Below are 24183 nucleotides of genomic sequence, written 5' to 3' on the forward strand. Positions count from 1 at the left end.
AGTTCCTCTGTTATTCCTCCTGGCAATGTATGAAATGTGTGTTACCAGTTAGTAGATTGGATTCTGATACAGTCTGACACAATCCTGTACTGGAGGATATCCTATTCAAAAGAGAAATGAAAACATCCATTTCCAGGAGGAGCAACATAGGAGTGCAAAATGCAGAATTATCTTGTCATTTAAAGGGGTACCCCACCCTGCCGGCATACTCAGACGTGCCTCAGTGCCCTCTTGTCAATCTGACCTGGTATGATCTTCAGCGCATTTCAACAAGGCTGGAGTGGTAACATTCTGGCAATTATAGGCTCCATGGTGCTGGTATTGTTGGGGATCACTCTAATATTTGGGCGGACAGGTGACTGCATTTGTTGGGCACCCAAAGGAGCCCTAGGGCTTGAGATTTTTGGCAGCATTATATTTGGGGTACTGAGGCATATGGAGACATGGTTGGCACTTATGGGGACACTTTGGCTGGCAGTGCAGTGATGCAGTGTGGTGGTGTTTGTTAAAGGGCCCCCGTACTGTGTGGGCACTACTGGTACAATATGGGGCATTGTTACTGGCACCGCTATGGGGCATTGTTATTGGCATCTGTTAAAGGGGTATTGTTACTGGCACCACTATGGGGCATTGTTATTGGCACTGTTATGGGGAATAGTTATGGTAGCTGTTACATGGATAGTGTTACTGGCACCGCTGGCACTGTTATGGGGGGCATTGTTATGGCACACCTATGGGGCATTGTTACTGGCACCGCTACGGGGCATTGTTATGGTACCGCTATGGGGCATTGTTATTGGCACTGTTATGGGGCACTATCATCTACAGGCTGCTGCAGCACTTCTTGATGGGAATATCCCCTCCTGAGCTCCCCCTAGTGGTGAATGCAGACAGACAGAATTGTGCCATTACTTCCATCTATCGATGTGTCCTTAAATGTCTTACAAGATGTCTGGGGAAGAAAACGTTTAAGTAAGAGACAGCCATACAGAGAAGTCTTCCTGATAGTCTGGACTGACCGGTCGGACTCCCCTAGCTCCGCTCCTTTTCATACCGCTCTTGTATCTACATGTCAGACATCCATTGTCCCCAGTGTTTATCACCATTACCAGTGTGAATAGACATCGCCTTGGCACCCAGTAATGGGAATGCCCTGGGCCCTGCCAAATACTGGGGGCTTATGCCAGTGATACAGACATATTGAGGAAGAGGTAGCAGAGAAGTATGTGACCCCTTGCTCTCCATAGGGTATTTTGTAGAGATGCCCATCACAGAATACCCCCTACCTGGCCCGCCACCAAATCCATTGCCATCCATTGCTACATAGTGCCGCCACCATACACTGCAAAAATAACATGCTACACAGTGCTTGAGTAGCAGCACCGCACAATGCCTAAGTAAATATCGCCATATAGTGCACAGGTAAGCACATCATATACTGTCTAAAAACCTGAATATTATGTATAGTGCCAAAATAATGGCGCCATATAATGGCTAAATGAAAACCTTCATATAATTGCCTAAATACCAATGCTATATAATATGTACAGTGCTTAAGTAGCAGCCCCACACAATGTCTAAGTAAATACTGCCATACAGTGTTCAGATAACCTATAGTGTATAATAATAATCAGGAACTTATATATGTGCCAAGATAACAGCACCATATAATGGCCAAATAAAAACTTCCATATAATTGCCTGAATACTAATACAATATAGTGCAGATATCATAAGTTGGAAAAATATAGTGGCATACAGTGCTTAAGTAGCAGCATAATGCCTAAGTAAATACCGCCATACAGTGCTCAGATAATAATACCGCCATACAGTGCTCAGATAATAATACCGCCATACAGTGTTCAGATAATAATACCGCTATACAGTGCTCAGATAATAATACCGCCATACAGTGCTCAGATAATAATACCGCTATACAGTGCTCAGATAATAATACCGCCATACAGTGCTCAGATAATAATACCGCTATACAGTGCTCAGATAATAATACCGCCATACAGTGCTCAGATAATAATACCGCCATACAGTGCTCAGATAATAATACCGCTATACAGTGCTCAGATAATAATACCGCCATACAGTGTTTGGATAATAATACCGCTATACAGTGCTCAGATAATAATACCGCCATACAGTGCTCAGATAATAATACCGCCATACAGTGTTTGGATAATATAGCATGGCCTATGCCTTTAAGAAATTTGACAGGAGGGAGGGCGAGTGAGGATTTATCTGGGGCTTAAAGCCGTATTAGCAAATCACAATGTTTAATGCAGAAACTCGGGATAATTGCTCCGGTCTCAGAGTCGCTCGCTGCCAGCGCCTGTCATTGTGTCACAGGGAGAAATCCGCAGCAATGGAGGAGATTGTGGAGCCGGAGCCGTGTCGGAGCTCATCTCCCAGGATCAGGGTGTAGAGGGCGGTAATAATGGATGTAAGCCGAAGAGATGCCATAGACCGGAGAAGGTTCTACGTTCGGTGCAATTCCACATTAGACTCTGTTCACACGTCCTCTGTGCATATTTTTTTTTACCTCTGTATCCCCTTGTCTACAGGATGTTTACCTATGTACTGACATAATATGGTAACACCTCGTTCTCAGCATAGTAAGAGATTTTCAGGAGGAGTAACAGAGGGATTGCGCATGAACTGACACTCCATCATTGTGAGGTTGTAGAAGATACTATAGATTAGTATAGAAATTATGGTATATAGTAAAACTGACACGTCAGGAGTGGCGATAGGTTCACAGAAGACATAACAATAGAGTCAATGTTAAAAATAAGTTATAAAACGGAAAAAAAATATAACATGAAAAAAAAATTCTATTATTATATTAACATAGTCTTAACAACCTGTATAATAAAGTAAGATTAAAAGCGGCATTCTATATTCACCTTGAAATGGTGCCATTAAAAAACACAGCTCGAAACACAAAAAACAAGACCCCACATAGCTAAATCAACAAAAGATAAAAGTTATTACTATGAGGTTATTATAGTATCGTCATCGTCGTAACAACCTGTATAATACAGTATGATTTAAACCTGTGTTATATGTACCCCAAAACGATGCCATAAAAACTGAGCTCAAAGCACAAAAAACAAGACCTCACACAAAAAATAATAGTTATTCCAGTTATGTTATTATAGTATCGCCTTTGTTATAACAACCTGGACAATAAAGTATGAGTAAAACCTGTATTATAGATGTACACCAAAATGGTGCCATAAAAACTGAGCTCAAAGCACAAAAAAACAAGACCTCACCGGCAAAGTGATACAAAATAGAAGGACTATTACTGCCTGGATCTTGTGTTACAAACAGAACAAAATGGTGGCTCCTTAAAGGGTTAAACCAAAGCTTTATTTTAAATTGACTTATAAGAAAAAAAAAAAAATCATATTTGTGCCTGAAAACAATCAGCATGCTGCTGTTGACGGATCAGATACTTGTTTTTTTATGTTTTCATTAAGTTTACTTGCACAGGGGGGTATAGGAGTGAACAGGCTTTAAAGTTTACTTCCCAAAATCTATCTAAAAAAAAATCTGGCCTATTTAACATAGCAATAAACCTCCCATTTCCACCTGGAATCCATCAACAAGCTGCTGTTGACAGATCCATTACTTGTTTTTTCTGTTTTCATTCAGTTTTTGCACAGTAAACTGAAACAAATAGCCATAAACCACCTGAAATCTCCTAAAAGGTAAATGTCTGATATTATATTTGGTCTGGTTCTTGGACAGGCACCGCTGCTTGCCCGTTGCGTATGTTGGAGGAGATAGATAAGACTCTTTATGGAGACTGACCGATCTCAAGGCCCTAATGTACAAGATAGGATCAGCAGAGCGGCTGCTACAAGGGAGCCCAGGGGAGCGGAGCAGACAGCATTTCCATAACGTTCATCTCATAGGCCGGCCACAATGGCTGCTATTATTCCCCCGGTCAGGCCAGATGGCTTCTACACAAGGGGAGGGCGGGAGAAGAATCGGGCGAGGAAACCTTGTGGGTTTAGAGGGTTAGACATGTGACCCAAAAAACACCGTCAAAATCTCTTATTTATAACTCCCCCAAATTTGCCTACAAATAAGAATTATTCAGAGATTCAGAGACTTTTACTTAAAATTGTGTAAAATTATTTTCTACGTAACCCCGCCCATGCACAAATGCCACGCCCCATAACAACCCCCAATGTGCCGCTATATACACTGTCAGCATAATACGTGTATAGACATAGCACTATAAGAGTGTCACATTGTAAACAGTGACAGAAGAGTGCCCCATTATATATAGGACTGTAAGAGTGCCCCATTATATATAGGACTGTAAGAGTGCCCCATTATATACAGGACTGTAAGAGTGCCCCATTATATACAGGACTGTAAGAGTGCCCCATTATATACAGGACTGTAAGAGTGCCCCATTATATATAGGACTGTAAGAGTGCCCCATTATATACAGGACTGTAAGAGTGCCCCATTATATACAGGACTGTAAGAGTGCTCCATTATATACAGTATTGTAAGAGTGCCCCATTATATACAGTATTGTAAGAATGCCCCATTATATACAGGACTGTAAGAGTGCCTCATTATACACAGGACTGTAAGAGTGCCCCATTATATACAGCACTGTAAGAGTGCCCCATTATACACAGGACTGTAAGAGTGCCCCATTATATACAGGACTGTAAGAGTGCCCCATTATATACAGGACTGTAAGAGTGACCTATTATATACAGTATTGTAAGAGTGCCCCATTATATACAGGACTGTAAGAGTGCCCCATTATATACAGGACTGTAAGAGTGGCCTATTATATACAGGACTGTAAGAGTGCCCCATTATATACAGTATTGTAAGAGTGCCCCATTATATACAGTATTGTAAGAGTGCCCCATTATATACAGGACTGTAAGAGTGCCCCATTATATACAGTATTGTAAGAGTGCCCCATTATATACAGTATTGTAAGAGTGCCCCATTATATACAGTACTGTAAGAGTGCCTCATTATACACAGGACTGTAAGAGTGCCCCATTATATACAGGACTGTAAGAGTGCCCCATTATACACAGGACTGTAAGAGTGCCCCATTATATACAGGACTGAAAGAGTGCCCCATTATATACAGGACTGTAAGAGTGCCCCATTTTATACAGTATTGTAAGAATGCCCCATTATATACAGGACTGTAAGAGTGCCCCATTATATACAGGACTGTAAGAGTGACCTATTATATACAGTATTGTAAGAGTGCCCCATTATATACAGGACTGTAAGAGTGGCCTATTATATACAGGACTGTAAGAGTGCCCCATTATATACAGTATTGTAAGAGTGCCCCATTATATACAGGACTGTAAGAGTGCCCCATTATATACAGGACTGTAAGAGTGCTCCATTACATACAGGACTGTAAGAGTGCCCCATTATATACAGTATTGTAAGAGTGCCCCATTGTATACAGGACTGTAAGAGTGCCCCATTATATACAGGACTGTAAGAATGCCCTATTATATATAGGACTGTAAGAGTGCCCCATTATATACAGTATTGTAAGAGTGCCCCATTATATAAAGTATTGTAAGAGTGCCCCATTATATACAGGACTGTAAGAGTGGCCTATTATATACAGTATTGTAAGAGTGCCCCATTATATACAGGACTGTAAGAGTGCCCCATTATATACAGGACTGTAAGAGTGGCCTATTATATACAGGACTGTAAGAGTGCCCCATTATATACAGTATTGTAAGAGTGCCCCATTATATACAGTATTGTAAGAGTGCCCCATTATATACAGTACTGTAAGAGTGCCTCATTATACACAGGACTGTAAGAGTGCCCCATTATATACAGGACTGTAAGAGTGCCCCATTATACACAGGACTGTAAGAGTGCCCCATTATATACAGGACTGAAAGAGTGCCCCATTATATACAGGACTGTAAGAGTGCCCCATTTTATACAGTATTGTAAGAATGCCCCATTATATACAGGACTGTAAGAGTGCCCCATTATATACAGGACTGTAAGAGTGACCTATTATATACAGTATTGTAAGAGTGCCCCATTATATACAGGACTGTAAGAGTGGCCTATTATATACAGGACTGTAAGAGTGCCCCATTATATACAGTATTGTAAGAGTGCCCCATTATATACAGGACTGTAAGAGTGCCCCATTATATACAGGACTGTAAGAGTGCTCCATTACATACAGGACTGTAAGAGTGCCCCATTATATACAGTATTGTAAGAGTGCCCCATTGTATACAGGACTGTAAGAGTGCCCCATTATATACAGGACTGTAAGAATGCCCTATTATATATAGGACTGTAAGAGTGCCCCATTATATACAGTATTGTAAGAGTGCCCCATTATATAAAGTATTGTAAGAGTGCCCCATTATATACAGGACTGTAAGAGTGGCCTATTATATACAGTATTGTAAGAGTGCCCCATTATATACAGGACTGTAAGAGTGCCCCATTATATACAGGACTGTAAGAGTGGCCTATTATATACAGGACTGTAAGAGTGCCCCATTATATACAGTATTGTAAGAGTGCCCCATTATATACAGTATTGTAAGAGTGCCCCATTATATACAGTACTGTAAGAGTGCCTCATTATACACAGGACTGTAAGAGTGCCCCATTATATACAGGACTGTAAGAGTGCCCCATTATACACAGGACTGTAAGAGTGCCCCATTATATACAGGACTGAAAGAGTGCCCCATTATATACAGGACTGTAAGAGTGCCCCATTTTATACAGTATTGTAAGAATGCCCCATTATATACAGGACTGTAAGAGTGCCCCATTATATACAGGACTGTAAGAGTGACCTATTATATACAGTATTGTAAGAGTGCCCCATTATATACAGGACTGTAAGAGTGGCCTATTATATACAGGACTGTAAGAGTGCCCCATTATATACAGTATTGTAAGAGTGCCCCATTATATACAGGACTGTAAGAGTGCCCCATTATATACAGGACTGTAAGAGTGCTCCATTACATACAGGACTGTAAGAGTGCCCCATTATATACAGTATTGTAAGAGTGCCCCATTGTATACAGGACTGTAAGAGTGCCCCATTATATACAGGACTGTAAGAATGCCCTATTATATATAGGACTGTAAGAGTGCCCCATTATATACAGTATTGTAAGAGTGCCCCATTATATAAAGTATTGTAAGAGTGCCCCATTATATACAGGACTGTAAGAGTGGCCTATTATATACAGGACTGCAAGAGTGCCCCATTATATACAGTACTGTAAGAGTGCCCTATTGTATACAGCACAGTAAGAGTGCCCCATTATATACAGGACTGTAAGAGTGCCCCATTATATACAAGACTGTAAGAGTACTCCATTATATACAGTACTGTAAGAGTGTCCCATTATATACAGTACTGTAAGAGTGCCCCATTATATACAGGACTGAAAGAGTGCCCCATTATATAAAGGGCTGAAAGAGTGCCACACTATATACAGGACTGTAAGAGTGCCCCATTATATACAGTACTGTAAGAGTGCCACATTATATACAGCACTGTAAGAGTGCCCCATTATATACAGGACTGTAAGAGTGCCCCATTATATACAGTACTGTAAGAGTGCCCCATTATATACAGTACTGTAAGAGTGCCCCATTATATACAGTACTGTAAGAGTGCTCCATTATATACAGGACTGTAAGAGTGCCCTATTATATACAGTATTGTAAGAGTGCCCCATTATATACAGTACTGTAAGAGTGCCCCATTATATACAGTATTGTAAGAGTGCCCCATTATATACAGTACTGTAAGAGTGCCCCATTATATACAGTACTGTAAGAGTGCCCCATTATATACAGTACAGTAAGAGTGCCCCATTATATACAGTACTGTAAGAGTGCCCCATTATATACAGGACTGTAAGAGTGGCCTATTATATACAGGACTGTAAGAGTGTCCCATTATATACAGTACTGTAAGAGTGCCCCATTATATACAGGACTGTAAGAGTGCCTCATTATACACAGGACTGTAAGAGTGCCTCATTATATACAGTACAGTAAGAGTGCCCCATTATATACAGTACTGTAAGAGTGCCCCATTATATACAGTACTGTAAGAGTGCCCCATTATATACAGGACTGTAAGAGTGCCCCATTATATACAGGACTGTAAGAGTGCCCCATTATATACAGTATTGTAAGAATGCCCCATTATATACAGCACTGTAAGAGTGCCCCATTATATACAGTACTGTAAGAGTGCCCCATTATATACAGTACTGTAAGAGTTCCCCATTATATACAGTACTGTAAGAGTGACCCATTATATACAGTACTGCAAGAGTGCCCCATTATATACAGGACTGTAAGAGTGGCCTATTATATACATGACTGTAAGAGTGCCCCATTATATACGGTATTGTAAGAGTGCCCCATTATATACAGGACTGTAAGAGTGCCCCATTATATACAGTACTGTAAGAGTGCCCTATTGTATACAGCACTATAAGAGTGCCCCATTATATACAGGACTGTAAGAGTGCCCCATTATATACAGTACTGTAAGAGTGCCCCATTATATACAGTACTGTAAGAGTGCCCCATTATATACAGTATTGTAAGAATGCCCCATTATATACAGGACTGTAATAGTGCTCCATTACATACAGGACTGTAAGAGTGTCCCATTAGATACAGTATTGTAAGAGTGCCCCATTGTATACAGGACTGTAAGAGTGCCCCATTATATACAGGACTGTAAGAGTGCCCCATTATATAAAGTACTGTAAGAGTGCCCCATTATATACAGGACTGTAAGAGTGGCCTATTATATACAGGACTGTAAGAGTGCCCCATTATATACAGTACTGTAAGAGTGCTCCATTATATACAGGACTTTAAGAGTGCCCTATTATATACAGTATTGTAAGAGTGCCCCATTATACACAGTACTGTAAGAGTGCCCCATTATATACAGTATTGTAAGAGTGCCCCATTATATACAGTACTGTAAGAGTGCCCCATTATATACAGTACTGTGAGAGTGCCCCATTATATACAGTACTGTAAGAGTGCCCCATTATATACAGGACTGTAAGAGTGGCCTATTATATACAGGACTGTAAGAGTGCCCCATTATATACAGTACTGTAAGAGTGCCCCATTATATACAGTACTGTAAGAGTGCCCCATTATATACAGGACTGTAAGAGTGCCCCATTATATACAGGGCTGTAAGAATGCCTCATTATATACAGGACTGTAAGAGTGTCCCATTATATACAGGACTGTAAGCGTGCCCCATTATATACAGGACTGTAAGAGTGGCCTATTATATACAGGACTGTAAGAGTGCCCCATTATATACAGGACTGTAAGAGTGCCCCATTATATACAGTATTGTAAGAGTGCCCCATTATATACAGTACTGTAAGAGTGGCCTATTATATACAGGACTGTAAGAGTGCCCCATTATATACAGGACTGTAAGAGTGCCCCATTATATACAGAACTGTAAGAGTGCCCCATTATATACAGGACTGTAAGAGTGCCCCATTATATACAGGACTGTAAGAGTGCCCCATTATATACAGAACTGTAAGAGTGCCCCATTATATACAGAACTGTAAGAGTGCCCCATTATATACAGTACTGTAAGAGTGCCCCATTATATACAGTGACAGTAAAGTGCCCTATTATACACAGTGTTAGAAGAATTCCCCAGGAGAAAGCCCCCTTATGATGAGTTCCTGCAGGGCTCCCCCTTATAAGCAATGGCAACAAACCTTCTCATTGCAGTGTCCACCTTGTCCTTCAAGCACTACAGCCATAGAACCAGCTGCCACTAGGGGGAGGTCATTGCATATCTGTATTGGCTTGGCGGGTACCACACTGTGCCATTTATAGTGGACTCTTCCAGTGTGACAAGGTGTCCTTTGGATGTGTTCAGGTACCAGGTCAGGGAGCAGCTACTACCTCATCACCCCCCGAGAGCGAGCCCCCTGCCCTTAGCCTGATATTTGTAGCCAAATTCCCATTGACTTGTCCAATACATCCAATGTGCAGTGTGGCTAACAATGGCGCACTGTGAGTATACAGTCACCTCTGTACGCTGCGATCTGTGCCGCTCATGTACGGCCGGAATCACTTCTATAATTAAATTCTACAGTTGGCGCCGGCCCAATCCCGGAGAACAGTCCTTTTGTCATATAGATCTGTCGTCTTTGCATTAGAGCATTGGCACCCAATCAACCCCCCGCCCCCCATCTTATCCCGGAGCCCACCTGTTATACAGCGCCATTGACCCAGAACCATTGTGGTTTCTTGTTTCCACATGAAGCCAGGGACTGTAAAGAATTCACGGACCCCCATGGGGTCACCTTTGATGTGTGCAGGGAATGAGATGCATTATTCGTACCCTGGTACGACAAGGGGGGGTTGCGGGGAGAGGGGTGGGGGGTGAAATAAGTTTTGTGTAGATGCCCTGTAATATGTCCAGGAATAAGACAATGGCTTATTGTGGAGCGAAGAAGATGGAGAAGTCGCTGAATCGAGGTTGGCAGGCGCCCGGCTGTAATGTGAAAAATCTGCGCCGCTCAGCTATGCACCTGGTAATGACAGGAGATTATTTTAGGCAGCGATCTGGAGGCATTGCCGCTACACGGGGATCGCAACATTTCATGAAATTTAAGTGGTTTTGTAATTGAAAGCCTGACAATCAAATGAGGCTGGGTGGAGGTGGGTGACGGGAGCGAAAAACAAAAAGCAGAGGATCTAACGCTTCCATGGAGAGCATAACAAGAAGCCGAAAAGTAATTCACCGATGTAATAGTATAATACGGTATCGCAAGGAAACGGGAGTATAACATGGGGGGGCACATCAGATAACGATCTGTGACTGATCCATTGTAGCAAAGCAAAGCTCACAGAGCATTGTCTCAGAGTATGGTCTCCTCTTTCTATTCCCTATGCCTCTCTGTTCTTCTCTACCTTTACTCCCACCCCACACCTAGACTTCCCCCGGGGTATCTAGCCTTTTCTTCCAACCTATTTCTTTCATCTCCACTATACAACTATATGCCTTCTTTTTCCTTACATTTATTTCCATACACGGTTTTCCTTTCATTCCCCCCCCCCTCCGCTTCCCTGTCCTTCTCCACCTTTACTCCCACCCGTCTCCTATACTTTTCCCTACATATATGCTTCCCCTCCCATCCTCTTTTCTCCCCTCTATCTACATTCCCTACTTATACTTCTATTTCCTCCTTACATTTGTTTTCCATCATCTTATCTTTGTTCCCATCCACTCTTTTCCTTCCATTCCCTCTACACCTTTACTCCACCCTTCTCTTAGACTGAGCCCCATGTGCCTACCCTTTCCTTCCCATCTACTCCTTTTTTCTGCCCTTGAGCTTCAGTCGTTATCTCCACTCCTTCTTCCTTACATTTGTTTTCCATCATCTTATCTTTGTTCCCATCCATTCTTTTCCTTCCATTCCCTCTGCTTCACTTTTGCTCTACACCTTTACTCCCACCCTTCTCTTAGACTGGGCCCCATGTGTCTACCCTACTTCTCTTTCCTTTACCATCCACCCATCTTTTCTCCACATTATCCATTTTCCTTACTTATACTGTCCTTCATTTTCCTTACATCTATTTCCTATCCTCCTTTCTGTTCTCCCTTTTAGCTTTCTCCTTTCATTCCCACTACTTTCCTGTCCTTCTCCACCTTTACTCACACCCCTCTCCTAGCCTTCTCACTATATATCTATACTTTACTTACCGTCTTCTCCTCTCCCCATCCAGTTTACATACAGTACATATACTCTCCACTTTCTTACATTTCCCATCATCTTTTCTTTGTTTCCTTCCAGTCCCTTCCCTGTCCTTCTCTACCTTTACTCCCACCCCTCTCCTAGGCTTCTCTTTCCTTTACCATCTACCCATCTTTTCTCCACATTATCCATTTCCCTTAATTATACTCTTCTTCATTTTCCTTACATCTATTTCCTATCCTCCTTTCTGTTCTCCCTTCTAGTTTTCTCCTTTCATTCCCACTACTTTCCTGTCCTTCTCCACCTTTACTCCCTGACCTCTCCTAGACTTCACACCATGTATTAATCCTTCTCTTCCCATCTATACCTCGTCTCTCACTTCTCTCTACATTCCCTAACTATACTTTTTTCTTTTTCTTAGATTTATTTCCCTTTTCTTTGCTCCCATCCATTTTTCTCCTTCCATTCCTCCTGCTCCTGTTTCTCTCTACCTTTACTTCCACCCCTCTCCTAGGCTTCTCCTTCCTTTACCATCTATCCATCTTTTCTCCACATTATCCATTTTCCTTACTTATACTCTTCTTCATTTTCCTTACATCTATTTCCTATCTAGTTTTCTCCTTTCATTCCCTCTGCTTCCCTGTCCTTCTCCACCTTTACTCCCTGACCTCTCCTAGCCTCCTCCTCATGTACCTACCCCTCTTTTTCCTTACCTATACTCTTCTTCCTCTTCCTTATATTTATTTCTCATCTTCTTATTTGCTTACATCCACTCTTGCCCTTCCATTCCCTCTGGTTGCCTGCTCTTCTGTACCTTTACTTCCTCCCGTCCCTTACCATTAGTGCTCATATAAACCACTTCATATTAATTTAATATGGTGATGCCAAACATCAACATTCCCAATCCTTTGTTCTCACAGGAGATAGGCCACCACAACAGGAACCTTACTCCCTCTCTCCACGCAGCCAAGTATGCATGTGTATAGGAGGAGGTCAGGAGGAATAGCTGTTGGCCAAACATGTATTGATGGGAAATAAAGAAATGCCACAAATATAGAAAGCAATAAAACCATAACCAACATGGAAAGCAGAAAATAGAGTAAATAAACCCAGTGAAGGGGGGCAGATCTGAGCGTGGCCTCCTCCGGCGTCTTGAGCCGTGACCTGCCTCCTCCAGTGGCCGCCCGCTGCTTTCTTCCTTGCACAGCATGGCAATGATGAGTGACACAACATCTTGAATTCAGAGCGGGTCCTTCCCGTTAAAGGCCCTGGATTTCTCTTTGTGATCTGACGCCTTCGCTCTCTCTGGGCTCTTGTACACTTCACACGGTCACAGTCGATGGCTCGCTGAAAACAGGCAGAATTAATGGCGTCCCCTTCATTGCCCACCTGTCATCTAACACTATGGGGGCCACACAGCGAGTCAGGAAATACATATTTATTATGTTCTCTGGTAAAAACGTGACCAACGCTGCCCGGCTGCATTAATGCTCCCACTGGGCTGTATAATGCATGCGCTTACCTGCCGCAACCACTTCCAGCTGGAAATTTCTGGTATGACATTTTTCAGCTCTATAATACATATCACTCTCTACTTGTCCTATATAAAGACCCCCTACAACTCCATGCAATGCAGCACCATGTGTAGTCTTAGCTTTCTGACTTACGAATATAATGCCACAATTACAGTAAAGACTGACACTCGCCTAGAGCTAAAGGGCAAAGCTATTCTAAATATTGTAGGCTTCTTCAGGAGGGGAAGGGCTGTATTATGGTCCCTACAAGGTCCAAGCTACCGTATTCTATTGGATATTGTGTTAGAGGGAAATTCACTGCCAGGGGGCCCCCTGGAGCATTTTAATCCCTTACTATCCTAAACCACCAGGGAGGCTTATATTAACCGTTTACTGCCATTGACCACAGGTTTGCTGATATTGACCCCTTACATCCCTAGACAAGGATGGTAACATTAGCTTCTAATGCCTGTGGACCCCATTAACCATGTACTGCCATAGACCACACTGACATAGACCCCCTTACTGCTCTAGATCACCAGGGATCCTGTTATTAACCCAATTCCTGGCCTCAGTCACCAAAAATACTAGTATTAACCCATTACTACCATAGACAACCAAAGATGATGATATTAACCCTTTACTATCACAGACCACCGGGGGTAATGAGATTACCCCCACTCCCCCCAAAGCCCTAAACCATCAGGAACATTGATAATAACTTCTTAAAGCCCTGGACCACCAGGAATCCTGATAGTAACTCCTTAAAACCATCTGACCTTTTATAGCCCTAGGCCACCAGGGATACTAAAACTAATCCCTTACCGCTCTAAACCACCAGGGATTCTGATATTAACCCCCTTACTACACTAGACCACCAATAGAATAGATTAAAATCCCCAAATTAGGCTCACAAGAGTGAAAGGTCTTAGAAAAGGTCTCAGTTTGAAGCCGGGGCCCCTAAAATGACACCCTCGTTTCTTAGCTAGATGGTATGAACTTGTGATACCCCTAACCCTAAACTTGTTGTACTAGCTAAAGCCCCCTCATCCTATGGCACTATAAGCGCCCCCCCCCCCATGTGCCTCCTCTTGGTACCTCCAGAGAACCAGAAGATCCCCCGGAGGGCCCAGGCTCTACCACAATAAGGGTCCAGTAGAAGAAACCCAAATTTGAAGGGTGGTATGGTCTATTATGGTCATTTATTTGGTGGACCCAAAGACCCTCAGTCTGACACTCCCAGTTTAGATGTGTCCCCCTATTTCAGGATTTGTCCACTTTACTAACTTGCCCAATTTTTTCTTTCCCTCAGAGTCTAAAAAGAAGAAAAAGGAAGGGAAGAAGCAGGACAAGATGGTGGACTGAGCGAGCAGAGCCAACATGGAAGCCCGTCAAGAAGACAACATCTGGGGGCAGCGGTGCCAGACGCAAGGCGGCATAACAAATTATCTACCTTTCTACCTGTAGTAGCGGAAGGGACGGGGGGCGCGTACTCTGTACTCTGTAGTCTTGTTTTCGGTGGAGGGGGCGAGATTTCTTTTAAACCATAACACTGTGTTAGGCGACTTCGAAGAAGAAAGTATTTACCGTTACGTAGACGTGTACATAGCGGGAGGAGGGGCCGTAGCATTTTCTAGTAATGTCTCTGGGGTTTAGGGGGCGTATAACTGAGACTTGGGGTGTTTATATCTTGTCTATATTGTTATCATCGTATGTACTGTAGACCAGACGGGCCACCAGTCCTTCTCCGGCAAGGAAGATGTCATGTGGCCACCATGCTAGACAACGGTAACTTCAACGACAGTGATGGCTGTCATACTGGGGCACGCATAATACATTCCTATGGGGGAGCTTTTTTGGGGGACTGTATAATATCCAAAATGCGATTTCTTCCCATAAGTTTATGATTGACCATTTATTCCCTACAAAAGGCAGATTGTGTCACGGGGGGCCATGGTGAGAGAGGGGCCAACTCGCTTCTGTTTTAAGGATAATTCTGTTTGCCACTAGAGGGAGCTCATTGTATACAGATTTATACAGCAGCCAATGAATGACATGGGTGGTGCTAATGTATATGCAGTGAGCTCCATCTAGTGGTAACTGTAAGGCAGGCACACTATCACTGCATAAAGCAGGGGATGTGGAGCAATGTGTCACCAAGCTTTGGCCCCTTCTGACTTATATTATTCAATAAGCATTTACATAAAGATTCTTCTAGAAGTTTTGGGATTGGGACCCATTTTGAATTTTGCTATAGGGCTCTATGATTTTGTATATGGCCCATCTATGTCCTATCTACCCCAAGGATCCAATTTATATCACGTTATATGGGTGGCGAATATGAGATTAAGTGGTAATGGGCGGGGGCGGGTTTCTGAGGCTGATGCCGATGACAAATGATGGACTGCGACATTGTAATGAGGACAGCGGGCCCTAAAGGTCAATGTATAATCCAATGGTCAATGGTCTAGAGCAAGGACTGCATTTAATCCACTAATCCTTATGTACATGCGTTTTATTACACCTGGGATATTTGCAAGGAAATAAAACGGTTAAAACAACGTGTGAAAACTTTATTTGTTAGGTCTGTATCCAAACGTATACACATACTGCTGACCAGGGAGAGACTGTAGGGGGCGTACTCAGCGTGCAGCATAAATTTATTAGGACATGCCCCCAAGAGGAGCACAGGACCCTCCCAAAAACCAATAGAGACCAGAATCTACCAGGAAATACGCATCCAATAAATACAGACCCCAGACCAGACACCAAAACTTATACAGACCCCAGACCAGACTCCTAAACTAATACAGACCCCAGACCAGACCCCTAAACTAATACAGACCCCGGACCAGACCCCTAAACTAATACAGACCCCAGACCAGACCCCTAAACTAATACAGACCCCAGACCAGACCCCTAAACTAATACAGACCCCAGACCAGACCCCTAAACTAATACAGACCCCAGACCAGACCCCTAAACTAATACAGACCCCAGATCAGACCCCTAAACTAATACAGACCCCAGATCAGACCCCAGACCAGACCCCTAAACTAATACAGACCCCAGACCAGACCCCAAACTAATACAGACCCCAGACCAGACCCCTAAACTAATACAGACCCCAGACCAGACCCCTAAACTAATACAGACCCCAGACCAGACCCCTAAACTAATACAGACCCCAGACCAGACCCCTAAACTAATACAGACCCCAGATCAGACCCCTAAACTAATACAGACCCCAGACCAGACCCCTAAACTAATACAGACCCCAGATCAGACCCCTAAACTAATACAGACCCCAGATCAGACCCCTAAACTAATACAGACCCCAGACCAGACCCCTAAACTAATACAGACCCCAGACCAGACCCCAAACTAATACAGACCCCAGACCAGACCCCTAAACTAATACAGACCCCAGACCAGACCCCTAAACTAATACAGACCCCAGATCAGACCCCTAAACTAATACAGACCCCAGACCAGACCCCTAAACTAATACAGACCCCAGACCAGACCCCTAAACTAATACAGTCCCCAGACCAGACCCCCAAACTAATACAGACCCCAGACCAGACCCCCAAACTAATACAGACCCCAGACCAGACCTCTAAACTAATACAGACCCCAGACCAGACCCCAAACTAATACAGACCCCAGACCAGACCTCTAAACTAATACAGACCCCAGACCAGACCCCTAAACTAATACAGACCCCAGACCAGAGCCCTAAACTAATACAGACACCAGACCAGACCCCTAAACTAATACAAACCCCAGACCAGACCCCTAAACTAATACAGACCCCAGACCAGACCCCTAAACTAATACAGACCCCAGACCAGACCCCTGAACTAATACAGACCCCAGACCAGAGCCCTAAACTAATACAGACACCAGACCAGACCCCTAAACTAATACAAACCCCAGACCAGACCCCTAAACTAATACAGACCCCAGACCAGACCCCTAAACTAATACAGACCCCAGACCAGACCCCTAAACTAATACAGACCCCAGACCAGACCCCTAAACTAATACAGACCCCAGACCAGAGCCCTAAACTAATACAGACCCCAGACCAGACCTCTAAACTAATACAGACAGAGATAATAATGCAGAGATAAGTATTTATGGGAGATTTTCTGGGTCTTCTGGGGGCTTCAGGGACATGTTGGCGTATACACATTATATATATCTATACATCCTATATACCTAGAGTAGTATCAGATGAGAGGAGACTTGTCTTTCCTTACACAGGTAGTTCCCATTGATTTCCACTAGGGGGAGCTCACAATACACCGTCCAATTAATATGCAGAGTACCCATTTAAATCGATGGTGCGCTACCTGTGGCCTGCCAGCTGGCTGATCGACTACAACTCCCATGGTGCACTGCAGTGCACTGGTCGCCATATTGGGAGATTAGGTTTAAGTACAGGCGAAGTTCTCTGCACAGAAATATGCAACGCTCTTATTATAGCAGAATCACGAATATTGCAACGGGAATAGGAGGATAACATGGCAGCTTAGTGTAAAGTGCAATCTGAACGATGCCTTGTGCTGGCTAGTAATGTGCCCCTTATGTTGCCCAATAATACCACCATACAGTGCCCAAGTAGCAATCCCCTATTATTAAACATGTACAATTCCATGTGTTGAAGAACCATTACAACCCCTACTTATATATTGCATGCACATTCCTTTTTAATTCCAGGGGGCGCTGTCTTTCTGCAAGACCCCGTACACCATTGAACAGGCCTGCCTAACCCCTGTTGGATCTCTGTTCTCTCAGCAGTCATGGCCACTCTTCCCTGCTACCCTCCTTCCCGACTCCTCCATACCTGACTATGCCTTCTTCCTCCTATGGAGCCATTGGATATATAAGGCACCTTCACCTATGGGAAGGAACATGAGCAACAAGGTACCTTGTGTCCCATGAAGGTGTATGCGGTATTCAGTCTATCTACAAGATACATGATCCCGGATCTGTTGCTTGATTTTGAACCTTTGCTACCTGCCCTGACTTGGGCCTGGACTCTGATCCTGCACCACCTGCTCTTACCAATACCTAGGCTCTGAACCAGTGCTACCTGCCCTGACTTGGGCCTGGACTTTGACTCTGATCCTGCACCACCTGCTCTTACCAATACCTAGACTCTGTACCTGTGCTACCTGCCCTGACTTGGGCCTGGACTCTGACTATGATCCTGCACCACCTGCTCTTACCAATACCTAGGCTCTGAACCTTTGCTACCTGCCCTAACTTGGACCTGGACTCTGATTCTGATCCTGCACCACCTGCTCTTACCAATACCTAGACTCTGAACCTGTGTTACCTGCCCTGACTTGGGCCTGGACTCTGACTCTGATCCTGCACCACCTGCTCTTACCAATACCTAGGCTCTGAACCTTTGCTACCTGCCCTGACTTGGGCCTGGACTCTGATTCTGATCCTGCACCACCTGCCCTTACCAATACCTAGGCTCTGAACCAGTGCTACCTGCCCTGACTTGGGCCTGGACTCTGACTCTGATCCTGCACCACCTGCTCTTACCAATACCTAGACTCTGAACCTGTGCTACCTGCCCTGACTTGGGCCTGGACTCTGACTCTGATCCTGCACCACCTGCTCTTACCAATACCTAGGCTCTGAACCTTTGCTACCTGCCCTAACTTGGACCTGGACTCTGATTCTGATCCTGCACCACCTGCTCTTACCAATACCTAGACTCTGAACCTGTGTTACCTGCCCTGACTTGGGCCTGGACTCTGACTCTGATCCTGCACCACCTGCTCTTACCAATACCTAGGCTCTGAACCTTTGCCACCTGCCCTGACTTGGGCCTGGACTCTGACTCTGATCCTGCACCACCTGCTCTTACCAATACCTAGACTCTGTACCTGTGCTACCTGCCCTGACTTGGGCCTGGACTCTGACTATGATCCTGCACCACCTGCTCTTACCAATACCTAGGCTCTGAACCTTTGCTACCTGCCCTAACTTGGACCTGGACTCTGATCCTGCACCACCTGCTCTTACCAATACCTAGGCTCTGAACCTTTGCTACCTGCCCTGACTTGGGCCTGGACTCTGATTCTGATCCTGCACCACCTGCCCTTACCAATACCTAGATTCTGAACCTGCACCACCTCCTGCCCTTACCAATACCTAGATTCTGAACTTGCACCACTTGCCCTTACCAATACCTAGACTCTGAACCTGTGCCAACTGCCCTGACATGTTCCTGGCCTAGTGGTAACTGTAAGGCAGGCACACTATCACTGCATAAAGCAGCGGATTTGGAGCAATGTGTCACCAAGCTTTGGCCCCTTCTGACTTATATTAATAAATTAGCATTTACATAAAGATTCTTCTAAAAGTTTTGGGATTGGAGCCCATTTAGAGTTTTGCTATAGGACTCTATGATTTTGTATATGCCCCATCTATCTTCTATCTACCCCATGGATGAAATCTACTGGGGTCTACAAATTTATATCACGTATGGGTGGCGAATATGAGAAGAAGTGGCGATTTTGAACCTTTGCTGCCTGCCCTGACTAGTGTCTGGACCCTGACCTATGCCTCAATTCGAATCTGTGCAACCTGCCTTGACTTGGGCCTGGACTCTGACTCTGATCCTACACCACCTGTCCTTACCAATACCTAGACTCTGAACCTGTGCCACCTGCCCTGACCTGTTCCTGGACTCTGACTCTAAACTTGTGGTACCTTGATCCCAGACTGCCCTCTGATCTTACATCTTCCTTCCATGCCACAGATCATGGCCTCCTAGAGTTCGCCTCAATACTCCTTTGTTCATTCCTAAAGTTTGTAATGCAGTAGGTATCGTCCCACGCACAAGTATTTAGTCTTCACATCAGGGATGCTACCAGGTTGCTACCTCTTGGGATGGTTAATTTGCCCATGAAGATTGAAGATGGATGCTACTTTGTTTGGTGCTCATCATGTGTAGGTTATATAATGGCCTTACAGTCATCCAATATGCAACTGAACATCCAAGGAATTTGGTGAAGGACTCGAATATCTCATGAAACCAATGCTGATGCGTTAAACCCTTGACAGGCAACGATTCACGACCACCCCACAACCACCAGGTGGCCATACCTATATCATAACCCTTTGTGACAGGATATCTTGAAGGCTGGTCATCTCACACCACAGTTACCTGAACTTGTCTAGCCAAGACGTAAGTTAAGGATGGACATACAATACTGGGTCATCACTAGACTCACCTTGGACTGGTGTCCACCATCTTCATGAGCCATCAGTAGCTTCACAGTCTCTATGCCACATACATCTGGACCCTCAAGACTACTAGTAGATCTTAGATAGTCCCAGCTTGAGCTAAAACCCACCATGTCTTAAAGGTCTCTACCACATACTTCTGGACCTCCACTAGAACCTAGATGGACCCAACCAACCATGTTTCCATCACGTCTCCCAGTCTACATCTATATTCCATGTACCTGGACCTCCTCTAGAACCTACATGATCTCAACGTACTTGGTTCCCACCATGTTTATGGGCCGTACCATCATCTCACCTATGTTACATATACCCCGGACCCCAAACCCACCGGAATATATAACTCCACTGCAGACAACATGGACGCAATACATTAAAAGCAATATAATGTGAATGTACAAATCACCCAAAAACTTGGGAACCCTAAAAACTCAGTTGTCAACCCGTCCTTTAATAAGACGCGAATAAGATCCTGTAGTCTAGCAACGGCAGTTTCCATGGCAACACCTGATTATTTATATTTATTTTTGTACATTTCAATATGAGTCTTGAACCTAAACAGTATCACCACAGAGTCATTACAAAGCTGCGATGTCCCCGGCGCCGGCGCATGCGCGGCCTGTCATCAGCGGCCTCGGGAAGACAATAATGGCCGAAGGGTAACTGAACCTACTTAAAGGGCCTAGATATGGCATTGGGTGGTGGTCTGACGCTGTGGGCCTATTATGATGGAGCCATGACCACCCCTCCATTAGAGTCAGGACAACCACCATCGACTTAGTAGATGAGCCAACCGTACATTGTACACATACGTTCACATTGTATGGGGTGACCCATGACCCTGTACTGACACTGTAGGGAAATGGCGGTCACCCAGACAGGAAGTGATGCGGATGCGGTTGCTAGCTAACCTGGACTCCTTGATATTACCTAAGGCATGAGGAGACGTTGTAGTAGGCGCCGCGCCGCGCAGGTGGATTTCATTCTCTCATTCACATCACAATACAATATGTCAGACTTCAAGAAAGAATCCAAATTCACTTTTTTTCTGTCGAAATAGGAAACGTACCAACATATGTTTCTATATCACCGACAGCAGAATCTGTATACTACACAACACTCCCCGTACACTCAGCGCAGTGACCCTGACACCGCCAGATGGGCCGCAATGTGCCGCGCGGCAATCACACACTTGGCAGAAGAATTATAGAACGGCATCGATAATATGGTCAGAAGAAGAAGAAGAAGAAGAAGAGAATCTTTATGATGTACAACATAGCACATCCTCCAGTACTGATATCGGGCACTGGATGGCAGTATTATTTGGGCGCTGTATAGTGCTGTTATTATCGGGCACTGGATGGCACTATTATTTGGGCACTGTATAGTACTGTTGTTATTGGGCACTTTATGGCGATATTATTTAGGCACTGTATAGTATTGCTGTTCTTGGACATTTTCTGGCACTATTAGTTATGGAATTAATATTTGAGCACTGTATAGTATTGTTATTATTGGACACTGTATGTCACTATTATTTGGACATTACATAGTGTTGCTGTTATTGGGCACTATTATTTGGACACTGTGTAGTATTGTTGTTCTTGGGCACTGTATGGCACTATAATTGGGCACTGTATAGTATTGTTGTTATTTGGCACTGTGTGGTACTATTATATGGGCACTATCAGGGCCGCCATCAGGAATTTTGGGGCCCCATACAGCCTACGTGTCTGCCCCCCCCCCACGACAAAATTAGCCCCGCCCACTTTTCTGTTGACTCCGCCCATTCATTTTCATGTGCTCCCACACAGTATAATCCTCCTACAGTCACCTGTAAATTATATACCCCCCCATCTCTCCCCCAGTTTCATATACACCCTTCCTCTGCCCCCAGTTTCATGTCCCCCCTCCATCTCTGTCCCCAGTTTCATGCTGTTCTCCCCCTTTCAACTGCCCACAGTTTCATGTCCCCCCGTCTCTGCCCCATTGTCATGCCGTTCCCCCCTCATCTGCCCCAGTGTCATGCCATTCTCCCCCCCTTCATCTGCCCCACTGTCATGCCGTTCCCCCCCCACTTCATCTGCCCCAGTGTCATGCCGTTCCCCCCCCACTTCATCTGCCCCAGTGTCATGCCATTCTCTCCCCACCCCCTTCATCTGCCCCAGTGTCATGCCATTCTCCCCCCTTCATCTGCCCCAGTGTCATGCTATTCTCCCCCCTTCATCTGCCCAGTGTCATGCCATTCTCCCCCCTTCATCTGCCCTAGTGTCATGCCATTCCCCCCCCTTCATCTGCCCCAGTGTCATGCCATCCCCCCCCCTTCATCTGCCCCAGTGTCATGCCATTCCCCCCCCTTCATCTGCCCCAGTGTCATGCCATTCCCCCCCTTCATCTGCCCCAGTGTCATGCCATTCTCCCCCCCTTCATCTGCCCAGTGTCATGCCATTCTCCCCCCTACATCTGCCCCAGTGTCATGCCATTCCCCCCCTTCATCTGCCCCAGTGTCATGCCATTCCCCCCCTTCATCTGCCCCAGTGTCATGCCATTCCCCCCCCTTCATCTGCCCCAGTGTCATGCCATTCCCCCCCCCTTCATCCCAGTGTCATGCCATGCTCTCCCCACCCCCTTCATCTTCCACAGTGCCATGCCGTTCCCCCCCTCCCCTTCATTTGCCCCCGTTTCATGGGCCCCTTCACTTACCTCTTCAATCGCTTCGTGTCACCCGCCGCTCCGCTCTCACGCCACTGAAATAATTTAGGCGCGATGTGATGACGTCATCACATCGCGCCTACAGACGCCGAAGCCGGACAGCAGCGTTTAAAGAAGGAGCTGAGCTGTCACAGCTCCTGCTTTAATCACGTAAGTATTCAGCTCATCGGCGTCCGACGGACGCCGATCAGCTGAAATCGGGACCGGCAAGTGCTGGGGCGGGCAAGTGCCGGGGGCCCCAAGAGGCTCTGTGGGCCCCGGCACTTGCCCGACTATGCTCTGCGCTGACGCCGGCCCTGAATGACTGGTGCAGGCGCCAGGAGGCCGGCACACGGTGGCGGGCCAAAACCGGGCCCACACCAGTTTTCATTTTGGCCGGGCCCCTGACGCCAGTACCAGTAATACTGGCCTATCGGCGGCCCTGGGCACTATATTATCATTGTTGTTATTGAGCACTTCATGCCACTATTATTTGAGCACTGTATAGCACTGCTGTTATTGGGCACTTTATGGTGCTATTATTTGGGCACCACATAGTGTTGCTGTTATTGGGCACTATATGGCACTATTATTTGGGCACTATATAGTATTATTGTTCTTGGGCACTGGCACTATGATTGGGCACTGTATAGTATGGTTGTTATTGGGCACTGTATAGTATGGTTGTTATTGGGCACTGTATGGCACTTATTTGGGCACTATATAGTACTGTTGTTATTGGGCATTATGTGGCACTATTATTTGGGCACTGTATAGTATTATTGTTCTTGGGCACTCGCAGTATGATTGGGCACTGTATAGTATGGTTGTTATTGTGTACTGTATGGCAGTATTATTTGGGCATTGTATAGTGTTGCTGTTATT

General features: G+C 44.8%; 1 protein-coding gene across 1 annotated transcript in view; it reads left to right on the forward strand.

Annotated features, from left to right (window-relative positions):
• PTN (pleiotrophin) overlaps positions 1-15890 on the forward strand; it is a 39863-nt gene extending 23973 nt beyond the window's left edge. The window contains exon 5 of the mRNA XM_075275250.1: positions 14642-15890. Coding sequence (XP_075131351.1) covers positions 14642-14694 — 53 coding nt within the window. The 3' untranslated portion in view covers positions 14695-15890. The remainder of the gene's footprint in view (positions 1-14641) is intronic.
• The last annotated feature ends 8293 nt before the right edge of the window (positions 15891-24183 follow it).

Source organism: Leptodactylus fuscus, chromosome 5 (genome assembly GCF_031893055.1).
Source record: "Leptodactylus fuscus isolate aLepFus1 chromosome 5, aLepFus1.hap2, whole genome shotgun sequence".
Lineage (NCBI taxonomy): Eukaryota > Metazoa > Chordata > Amphibia > Anura > Leptodactylidae > Leptodactylus > Leptodactylus fuscus.